Source organism: Neltuma alba, unplaced genomic scaffold, assembly GCF_004799145.2.
Source record: "Neltuma alba isolate B1F8T4 unplaced genomic scaffold, ASM479914v2 tig00010649_pilon, whole genome shotgun sequence".
Taxonomy (NCBI): Eukaryota; Viridiplantae; Streptophyta; class Magnoliopsida; order Fabales; family Fabaceae; genus Neltuma; species Neltuma alba.
In genome coordinates this window covers 172,050-183,978 of record NW_021635497.1, presented here as the reverse complement: position 1 = coordinate 183,978, position 11,929 = coordinate 172,050, and the positions used below count along the sequence as shown (strand labels likewise).

Below are 11,929 nucleotides of genomic sequence, written 5' to 3'. Positions count from 1 at the left end.
AAACCAATTCAAGAATTGGGTCCTATATTAAAGATCGAAGGAGTATATGCATACCTGAATTTCTTCGTCTCTATCTTTCCATACACACATGCCGGGTTAAGTTGTATCTGCCATGTTATAATATTTTTTTCAATAACACTGAATATTCTAAATTAATTTGTACTACTCCGATCCTTTATTTAAAAATCAAATAACTAATTTGTGAGTATTAATAAAATTATTTAAGTTAGTTATTTGTAACAAATGAGTTTTACTTTCCTTAAAATACTTTTGTTAATTATGTGTATTAAAATGTGAAACTTTTAATAATTGCAATTACTATGAAAACTAGATAAATATAAGAAACAAAATAGCTTAGGATTTTGTATTTAAGATCAAATTAACTTTTCAGTTAGTTCTTTTATTTAGTTAGGATTGGAGGTAATAGTTCATCTAGCACCACAAAATATTTTTTTAGTAATATTTAGTACTCTAAAGTATTTTTATAGTAATTTTTAGCATATCCAACACTTTAAAATATTTTTTTAATCTTTATCAAAAAAAATATATTTGTTTAATGGCACTCAATATTCTAAATATGGGATGGTCATTACTACTAAAAGGAGTATTTTTAAGGTAAAATTGTACTAAAAATATTTTAAAATACTGGATGCTATTTAAAAAAATATTTTAAGCTGTTGGATAAATAATAAATTAGTTTGAAAAGTACCAGTAACAAAATATTTGAGGTCGTTGCTTTGTTGTAGTGTGCGTATTTTATTGTTGGGACATAAATCCACTAGAGAAATTAAATTTCCGAATTAAGGGGTGCCAACTCAGGTTTTTTTTTTTTTTTTTGGGGGGGCCTGAGGGCCAAAGGTTGAGGTGTCAAAATTCGAATTAGCTGGAGATGCGACCAGAAAGAGAAAACACACAAGTAGTATGTTGTTTATAACTTGTGGCAGAGGAAAACAAACCTCGTAAACAGCTTATCAGGGTTGTCATTATTCCACGGTACGTGTGGCCCTCACTCAAAATTACTCCACCCAGTTCAAAATATAAAATAAATTTTATTTATTTATATTTATCAAAAAATTAGTTAAAATTAATTTAAAATAATAAATATATATGGCATGTATTTTTTCCAAATATGCCTTTATCAATAAAGAGAATAAGTAATAGATGCAATAAATAAATCAAAAAGAAGAGAGAATCTATTGGGTTAAATTGGAAAAAAAACTTATTAAATGTTTAGACGAAAGTAAATACTATCTTATAAAAAAGTCAAACTCCTCCAATAAAGTTTAGCTCATTTTCAAACACCTAGCAAGAAAATTAATTAATAAAAAAAGTTTTGGCTGAAAAGGAAAAAAAAAAAAAGGTCTGTGTAATGGTTTGGACTAAAATGTATATTTTCACTATATAAAAAAAGTCTGTATAACTAAGACAAAATAGAAGGGTGGCCAAAATATTGTACTCTAATTTTATTTATGCTAGATGCACTAAATGAAATTAGAGTGATGAAAGTGCACAAAAAATAACATTAAGTTGTTACATGCATCATAAATAAGATTAAGGTGTGGGGAATGCAACTTAAAATAATATAAAAATGCTTTATCCAAAAAAAAAAAAAGGATGTTTACGTTGGAATCAATTGAAATAATAGAAAAGGGCAAATAGACATTAGCTCAAAGTCAAAAGTATAAAAATGCAGCCTAGCCTTATTTGGAAAGTACACCATACGCTGGTGTCGTATGGGAAGCACAATAAAATAAAATAAAATAATATTGGAGATAACATCAAATTTCATAGTAATAATTTGGATTAATATAATTTTTAGTCTCTCAAATTTGAGTTATTTTAGTTTTGGTTTCTGAAATTTCAGACCTATGGTTTTGGTCCCTGAAATTTACACCATTACAAAACGTTAGTCCTTAGTACTAAAATGTTATTAAGTTTTGCTGAACTGGTATAAATGGTGTTAGTTTGATAAGGTTGCCTTTGACATAGCAACTTGAACTGATTAAGTGGCATAATAAGCTAGATATGTAATTAGGAAAAGGAAAAATAATATAGAGAGAGTTTGTTTTAAAACCTGCATCTCGGTTTTCTTTCACCGTCCATTCGGTTCTACTTTCTATGAAATTGAACCCCACGCCCTTTTGGTATCAATAAAATTTAATGTTTGCTTTTGGTGAGCACACCCTGAATGTTGGTGATAGAGACTGGCATGGTTGCCAAGGGAGCGGTGGCAATAATGATGACGACGATGCTGGGAAACATGCCAAGGATGAAGATGGAAGGAAGGGTCACACGGAATATGGATGTGGAGAAGATATTGGAAAGGTGAAGCAAGTGGTCCTGCATTAATTCTCGGAAGCCAAGAAACAACTCCATAATAGAAGGCACTAAAAAGCTATTCGAACATCTTTTGGGTCTGGAGTTGCTACAAGAGGCCATTGAAGAACACCAGAGCCTAAGATAAATTCAAGGTTGAAGATGGGTAGAAGAATGGATTGAACAAGAAGTGACTTCGACGAGCCTTCTCTGCCTTTGCTGGAGCTCCTCTTCCCTTCGCCACTGCTTCTCTCCTTTGCCAACGTTGCTATGCTTTCACTGAATCTCCTCCCCTCTGGCCATTGAAGCTTCAACTTTGTTCTTTATTTTATGCCTTGATCGATGGCGCACAATTCTTTTGTGCTCCTCTATTTTCTTTTCTATTTTTTTCCGGCTAAAGTATATATTTAGTTTTTTAACTTTCTATATAGTTTTAATTTGGCCTTTTAACTTTAAAAAGCATATATTTAGTCCTTTAACTCTAAAATCATTAGGTTTCAATGATGATTTTTTATAACAATCATGGATGTTTTGAAAATTAAACTTAATATGTTAACATTTGAGAATATTTTATCAACATTTAAGATCTTAATGTCATCATTTTTTAAAAAAAATTAGGGTTAAAAAACTAAAAGTATACTTTTTAAAGTTAAGGGACCAAATTAAAACCTTATATAGAGTTAAATGACTAAATGTATATTTTAACATTTTTTTTTCTTTAACTAAATGTCCATGCCATCCCTTGAGTCATTATGCCACTTAATCGACTTAAATTGTTAAGTCAAAGACCACGTCATCAAACTAACATCATTTATGCCAACTTAGCAAAACTTCAACAGCATTTTATTATCAGAGACTAATGGTTTGTAACGAAACAAATTTCAGGAACTAAAACTACATGTTTAAAATTCCAGGGACTAAATCCAAAATGAGCTCAAATTTAAAGGATAAAAAATTATATTAACTCTAATAATTTACTATCCTAATTTTTTTAGCATTTTTTTGAAAAGAAAAAGGGAAAATGACAATAAAATACCACTTGAATTCTAAAAAGACAGATAAGGGACCTGAATAAGCAAAATGACAAATAAGGCACTGGGTACCAATCTGGAATTCATATTTTCAGCCAAAAGACCAAAATGCCCTGATGAATGCGGGAAGACCGAAAACTGAAAGTGAGAGAAAGGAGAGAGGAAGACCGACGCAGTGAGAGAAAGGAGAGAGGAAGACCGACGCTGATGAAATGCGGGAAGAAGGAAAGAAGAATATTGGAAATGCTATTATCTTATTCCTTCGCATCACCATTCTGTAGAGATTGTTGATTTGGTGGGTTTTGGTTGTGGGAAAGAGGATTTGTAGTGAGAGAGAGAGTGAACCGAAGTGGAAAGATGAAGCGGAAATCAAAAAACTGGCAAGCAATTACGTAACGTAACTGCTGTCATATGCCTGCTGGTTTTTGGTAAATCCCATTACGTGAATGGTAAATTTCACTATACATGTAGTTAATTATGAATTTTACAAAATACATATTGTGATTTACAACTTTTGTAGTGAAAGTGACTACTTTGTTAATGGGTTTTGCAACCTGTTTTCAGGAGATAAACAACTTGTTTGTAAAAACTAATAAAATTTCACGCTAAATTTGACAAAACGTATAGTGGGATTTACAACTTCCGTAGTAAAAACGACCACTTATTCAATGGGTTTTGTAACTTGTTTTCAGGGGATGGGCAGCTTGTTTCTAAAAACTAATAAAATTTCCTACTAAATTTGACAAAACACATAGTGATATTTACAACTTTTGTAGTGAAAATTACCACTTCTTAAATGAGTTTTGCAATCTCTTTTCAGGGGATGAGCAACTTGTTTCTAAAAATCAATAAAATTTGACGCTGAATTTTACAAAACACACAGTGATATTTACAACTTTATAGTGAAAATGACCACTTCTTAAATGAGTTTTGCAACCTCTTTTCAGGGGATGAGCAACTTGTTTCTAAAAACCAATAAAATTCCATGCTGAATTTTACAAAACACACAGTGATATTTACAACTTTTGTAGTGAAAATTACCACTTCTTAAATGAGTTTTGCATCCTCTTTTCAGGGGATGAGCAACTTGTTTCTAAAAATCAATAAAATTTGACACACAGTGATATTTACAACTTTTATAGTGAAAATGACCACTTCTTAAATGAGTTTTGCAACCTCTTTTCAGGGGATGAGCAACTTGTTTCTAAAAATCAATAAAATTCCATGCTGAATTTTACAAAACACATAGTGATATTTACAACTTTTGTAGTGAAAATTACCACTTCTTAAATGAGTTTTGCAACCTCTTTTCAGGGGATGAGCAAGTTGTTTCTAAAAATCAATAAAATTTGACGCTGAATTTTACAAAACACACAGTGATATTTACAACTTTTATAGTGAAAATGACCACTTCTTAAATGGCTTTTGCAACCTCTTTTCAGGGGATGAGCAACTTGTTTCTAAAAATCAATAAAATTTGACGCTGAATTTTACAAAACACACAGTGATATTTACAACTTTTATAGTGAAAATGACCACTTCTTAAATAGTTTTTGCAACCAGTTAATTCAAGGCGACTACAAAAGTTGTCACTTTTATTAGTTTTTACAAACAAGTTGTTTATCTCCTGAAAACATATTGCAAAACCCATTAACAAAGTAGTCACTTTCACTACAAAAGTTGTAAATCACAATATGTATTTTGTAAAATTCATAATTAACTATATGTATAGTGAAATTTACCATTCACGTAATGGGATTTACCAAAAACCAGCAGGCATATGACAGCAGTTACGTTACGTAATTGCTTGCTAGTTTTCTGATTTCCGCTTCATCTTTCCGCTTCGGTTCACTCCCTCTCTCACTAAATCCTCTTTCCCACAACCAAAACCCACCAAATCAACAATCTCTACAGAATGGTGGTGTGAAGGATTTAGTTTCGTCAACTGGAGGGGGTTCGGTTTCGTGGAGTGGAGGGATTGGTTTTATCGAGTAGAGGGATTCGGTTTCACTGAGGGGAGGGATTAGTTTCACCGAGTAGATGGATTGGTTTCGCCAAGTGGGGGCAGTTTCTCTTTCGCCGAGTGGGGGGAATTGCTTTCGCTGGGAGGAGGCAAACACAATAAGGGCAATTCAGTCTTTAGGCCAAAAATCAAAATTCTAGATTGGTACCTGATGCCTTCTTTGTCATTTTGCTTATTCAGGTCCCTTATGTGTCTTTTTGGAATTCAAGTGGTATTTTAGTGTCATTTTCCTAAAGAAAAACTAGTACGAGATTATGATTTATTTAAATCTTAACGGTGGAGCTAGACAAGCCAATGGGACAACCGACAAATTGCATCGTATCCATACAATCCATGCTGAGTCAGAACTCACTGACTTTGAGGTTCTCCCATAATGCCACGTGTCTCTCACCTTGTTGGACGGCACCGTTTTGAACCAAATCATTCCTTCATTATGAGAATCGTTGCTTTTGGATGTTGTGGATGTGTTGTGCATCTGCCATCTTCTTTCTCTCCGAATCCCTCCTCCTTGCTCCGGGTTTTCCACCGTTCTGGTTTTCATTCACATTACCGTTCCTTCGTTCATGACCCTTTGACTGAAGAAGTGCTTTTTCCACCGGTGATTGCAAGGAGGGTTCCAATTTTCCTTCCACCGGTCATTTAGGGCTTTGCTTTTTTCCGATGACTTATAATGAGGATGACGGTGGCGGAGGAGAGCTCGTCCCGCACCTCACACTCCGAATCCAGAATGATGATAACAACGGGGGATATGTCAAATTGGGGCCCGACCCGCAAGATTCTGAGCCAGAGGGCTCGCTGAGTGATGCGGCGAGATGTTCTGTATGGTATTGGGTTAAATTGGTGCTGTTCCTCGCATTCTTAGGCTTCTTGGCTGCTGTTGTTATCATATGGGTCGGACCCTTTTTCATGGATAAGGTTTGTTTTTCACGCGCTTGCTCATCGTCGAGTTTTATTATCTCCCTTCCTTGGGCTATCCTTGAATTTACATATTTAGGGGCTTGCTTTATTCTCAAAGGTTTTGATGCGGCTGGGTAGTTTGGACCTAATTAGCAATGGTGTTTACGATTCTTCTTCACCATGGAAGATTTTCGTTTTGATGTTGCTAACTCATTCATCTTATCTTTTCTTGGCCTAATGGCCCCAAAAAAAAAAAAAAACAGAGAGAGAGAGAGAGAGAGATCTTGACATGAAATGTGTAGAATCGAGGTGAAATTTCAGCTATGATTATTTGCGGCAAACAATTGTACTACTGGGACACCTTATTGTGTTTTGTGCCATTTTTGTTGGGCCTTAGTTGTAAATTTGAACTTTGAACGTGCAACCTGATAAGTAACAGGTGATCTTTGTTTCAGGTGATTATACCATTAATTAACTGGGAGAGAAACGCATTCAGCAGTCCGGTGTTAATTGTTCTGATATTTGTTTCTGTAGCATTATTCCCAACGCTGCTTTTACCATCTTCACCTTCTATGTGGATGGCTGGAATGAAATTTGGTTATGGTTTTGGGTTCTTGCTAATAATATCTGCAGCATCTATCGGTGTTTCACTCCCTTTTTTCATTGGCTCAGTCTTCCATCATAAAATTCAAGTATGTGCCGTGTTTTTATTTGTCATTCTTAATTTCTAAAACACTATCTACATGTGTTTGCCTCACTTGTGCTCAGTAGGATCAGACGTTTCATGATTCTATGCAGGGGTGGTTAGAAAAGTACCCAAAGAAAGCTTCTTTTCTAAGATCTGCAGGTGGAGGAAATTGGTTTCATCAATTTAGAGCAGTTGCTTTGATCAGGGTTTCTCCATTCCCTTACATACTCTACAATTACTGTGCTGTGGCAACAAATGTCAAGTATGCACCTTATATAATGGGATCCTTGGTTGGAATCGTACCAGAAATATTTGTTGCAATCTATACGTAATCTCTCTCTGTCTCTCTCTCTCTCTCTATACCCCTGTCTGTCTGTTGGTCTGTAACACGCACACCATTGTTTGTGCTATGAGTTTGTTTGTGTTTTATTCTGTTAATTAATAATAAATAAGAAAATGTTGAATGTCTACTATATGCATTTGAAAGTTGTCATGCACATTAGAATATAGGGTAACTCTTTTTATGCAATTTTGTATGTTCATCCTTTACCATGAAGTTGTATTGCATCTTTAGTCTTTTTGTTTGGCTTTGACATGAATTTGTTTTTCCCTTATGTGAGTGTACTTGACTACATTATGCTTTTATACGCTATTAGCATAATAAGTGCTTTATCAAGTGTCATGGTTTTAAAGCTTGATAAAATTGAGTCTGGCTAACACCCCATCTTGATTTTCTCTGTTTTCATGTTTCTCTCCCTTGAAACATGTTGTTTTCATGATCAGTATTCCAATGAAGAGTGACTACTTAAGCGGCCATTATGAAATATATCTAGAAATGATTTATGGATTGCTGAAACTTTAAAGTGACAGTGAAAGTGAGATTGTCCTTTCACTTTGGTTGTAGTGTCATATGTCAGGTAGCAGGTTACTCTCACCTTTGACTTTATGTTTCCTTATTGGTTTGATGATTTGGTGTCTTGTGTTTGCTTTAGAAATTCACGCTTTTTTCTCTGAAGCAATTGATCTTAATATGCAAACATCTTTATCTCATGTCCTTAGTTTCTACTGCTTCTTGAATTTGACCATCGGGAATACATTTGTTTGGTGAATTGGTTTATTTTTCCTATGAAGAAAATGCATATTTTCTTTAGAGAAGTCATGTTCACAATTGTTTTTATTCTGATTTAGATCTTAATTAGGAAGCTGATCAATTGGGTCTAGCCGACTACCTTTATCCTCTTCCTTTATCTGTTGTAAACACATCTTTATTGATTGAGAATTGAGAAGTACCCCTTTTCCTATCCATTATATGTTAGAATTCGTCTTCACCAGCTCCAAGCAGCATAGGCTCTTTTTTCTTTTTGTTTTGGAAGGGATTGTTCCTTGGTAACCAATACATTCTGTCAATCCAATGATGGATTTCTTTCCTCTTCTATTGTTTTCTCCAACACTTTATTGATTCCTCATCTTGACGAGCAATGCCATCTTCACTGTCATTTCTATGCTTAGTTATCGTTGTATATCTCTCCACTCACCAATATAGATGCTTGCCTCAGCAGTTTATGCATTGAGGCGAGGTGCTCTCCATGGCTATTGCCTTTCATATCACGAGAGGCACTGCATTCAATCAGGTGTATTAAGACAAGTGATTTAAGAGAATAAAGTAAAATAGTTACTCTTATTTCATTATTTATATGTACTATTATTTTTCAAAATTTATTCAAATGTTATTCCAAATTTAGATGTATCTATTTTTTTGTTTCACTTTAGCACCTTGTATCACTCCCGTGCACCTTTTCTGCTCCTCTCGCCTAATAATTTAGTTTTATGGAGGTCTATTTCTTTAACCTCATGACAGTAATGACTTTGGTATTGATGGATGCTTTTCATTTAACTCCATGTTTGCAATTCATCTAAAGTTACATCTCTGGTCAGTCAGTTCATATGTATGCTTAACAGGATGGGAACTGATAATGCAGAGCATCAAACTCTCTTGAACTCATTGTCTCCTTGACTTGATGCAGGGGGATTTTCATACAGACTTTAGCTGATGCCTCCCATGAAAAGCACACCCTATCTGCCCTGCAAATTATCTTAAATGTTTTTGGCTTCTGTTTAACTGTGGGTGCAGCAGTCTTTTTCACAGTCTATGCTAAGAGGCGACTCAAACAGTTGCAAGAGGAAGATGAGGTTTTGTTGCAATAATCCAGTAGTTTTTCAAGCTGGGTATCTCTCTTTGCGGCATGAATCAATTACCATCTCATCTGGGCATATGGTGCAAAGTTGGGTGAGGTTTTATATACATATTAAATAACTTCATCCATGGGAAGGCTGGACGTCAAGTGTGCCATAAAGGATAGAAGGGGTTGTTGGAAGATACCGGAGGTAACTAACTAACATGACTTGGGATTTAGATTCTCTCAATTTCTTAAGATAGTGACAGACTCGTCATTCAAATGGTTCCTACTTCGTACGCATCATAACCATCTTTTTTCAAGTTGACACTGTCAATTAAACGATTCAAATCTCTTGACTAACACCAATTGTAACTAAGCATACCCCATTTCTTTTTTACTTCATCCCACTTCTTATGTGCTTTCTTGTTGGTGTTTCAGTTGTCATTGTATATGAATGAAATCCCCATTTTAGATTTGATTGACTTGGACTCGGCAAGCTTTTGTGTCGTCGTAAATTGAATACAATAAGGTTGCCCTCTCATCTCTCAAGGGAAAGCTCGACTCATTTCTTGGTCCTCTACGTTGTTATTTTTCTTTTACCAAAAAAGAAAAGCAAGGAAGAACTTCTGACATGGTTCACAACTAATGTAAATTCCGTAGTCTGAAGTCTTAAATATTTGCTTGCACTATAACTCAATTATTTACTTATGATCTAATACGTGCGTTATTTTATACTCCGCCGGTCTTAAATATAAGATCATTTTCGTAGTGTAATTTACACTACGAAAGGGGTCTTATATTTAGGACCGGAGGAGTAATATCATTTTCTTCACTTCTATTGTTATACTGTGCTCTGATGTCTGCCCAGGTTCCGTGTTTAAGCATCACAACTTTCTTGTTCAAATGTAAATTTTGTACTGAAAATTGGTAAACACTGTGTTGCTTCATCAAGTTTCAGTTCGTGTTTCTATAAATCAATGTAAGAGTCCGCTCCTTAGATATAAAAGCTAGCTAAGGCCTCAATCTACTTGTAGTTTATTTTCTGAAGTATAAGAGGGTTTTGATTCATAGATGCTCATGAATGAAAAAAAAATATTTTAGGAAAATCAACTCATATTTGTTACAAATAACTAACTTAACTAATTTTTTTAATTCATCTAAATTAAGTAGTTCTTATAAAGGCAGTACTTTCCAGTCTTGCCAAGTCAACTTTGGAAGCCTTTTTCATAGTAATATCTTATTATTAAATCATTGATGTGGTAAATTTGAAGAAATAATTGAGCAGACCAAAAATATGTTGAATGTATATGAAAATGTGGAAAACCAGTCCGTTTTGATTATGTAGATAGAGTGAAACAATTGAAAAAATAAAATTAAGAAACACACCAAGACCAGACGTGGTAACGTTTCATAGGCAAGATTCTGCCTCGCGATTTTAAATAAACTCATCAAGGTAAGATAAACTTGTAACGTGGTAAGGTTTGACGTAGAATTGCAAGTCAAGGGTAAGATCAAACAAGGAAGAATCAAGTTGCCCAAAGTTAGAATCAATATATGGAAGAGCCGAAGAGGTTAAGTTGCCCAAAGTTAGAATCAAGTCAGATTGCTCAAGCAATGGAATCTTTGATGTAATGGGTTGGATTATCATCTTTCATAAGCTAAAAGGAAGGAAGGAAATGAGGCATCAGCCTCCATGCCTCAATTTGCTTTCAAGGGGCTTTCATCCATCGATTCATCTGAAAAAAGATTGACTCTGCAAATACCTTGTTCTGCTGCTGCTAATGCCTCAGCGCTTCTCTCTTATTGAGTCGTGGTTATATCAGCAGTGACTTAGTGCGCAAGGAAACACTTCAGATCTGGTGCATTAATAGCCTTTGCATCGCTCGGGCTTTTCTTGGAGCAGAACTTTACGTGATACTTCAAGATGTTCAAATTCTGCTTAAAGATCTTCTCTCCTTTGTTGTTTGCGCTATGTCTTTAGATTCTTTACTAAAGCTGAATCTCCTTCTAGTTTTATTTGTTATGGTTCTCTTTAGAACGTTGTGACGTATTATATTTGTTTTTATATGATCATTTTGTCTCCTGAAAAAAAGTGTAGAATTGCAAGAATTTACTTCTACTAATAAATAATTATTAAAAACTATTTAGAAGTAATTCAAATAACAAAGTAAAATATAAAGCTAAATAGTTATTGAAATTATTGGTAAGAAATAACGTTGAAATGTTTTATTTAAATAATAAGTAAAGGTTAAAATATCATTACTGCAAAAATATTTCTATAATACAATTTTAAATTATTGATAATTTGTCATAATTAATAAAACAATTCTCTTGCTCTATATTTGAACTAAAATATTTAAATTTTAAAAAATTACTTATATAAAAAATAGCAACGAGCCTGTACCTTTTTATGACTCAGGACGGGAAAAAAAAGAAGAAGAATAGTTGCAATGTGTGTGTGTGAGTGAGTGGTAATGGTGATATTTTTATGGAATTGTTAACCTTAAATAACATGGTTTATTTATAGTATATAATTTGTATAATATTTAGTTGTTTTTGTCTAGAATTTTATACTAATATTTTATTACTTTCACAAATTTAATCTAATATTTAGCTGTTTTTCTTAAATGCCGACGTAGATGAGTGATTTTCATAGAATTTTTATATTAGCGTTTATATTATGGTTTAGTAATTTTTTTTTTATACAAGAGAAAATAAAGCAGCTTTAATTAGTGTTTACATATTATGATTTAGTGGTATCAAGGCCTTTTTTTAATAAAATACACATAATGGGGTA

General features: G+C 33.8%; 1 protein-coding gene across 2 annotated transcripts; it reads left to right on the top strand.

Moving 5' to 3' along the window:
* The first annotated feature begins 5,842 nt into the window (after nucleotides 1-5,842).
* LOC114757821 (uncharacterized) lies at nucleotides 5,843-9,805 on the top strand. Of its 2 annotated transcripts, none has more exons than XM_028946924.1 (4): nucleotides 5,843-6,285; nucleotides 6,723-6,959; nucleotides 7,066-7,283; nucleotides 8,980-9,805. In XM_028946924.1, exons 1-4 carry the CDS (start codon nucleotides 6,031-6,033, stop codon nucleotides 9,158-9,160), a joined length of 891 nt encoding a protein of 296 aa, XP_028802757.1. In that variant the 5' UTR covers nucleotides 5,843-6,030; the 3' UTR covers nucleotides 9,161-9,805. The 2 variants fall into 2 exon arrangements, with proteins under 2 accessions (XP_028802757.1, XP_028802758.1); XM_028946925.1 differs by having other exon boundaries at nucleotides 8,915-8,997.
* Nucleotides 9,806-11,929: the final 2,124 nt, after the last annotated feature.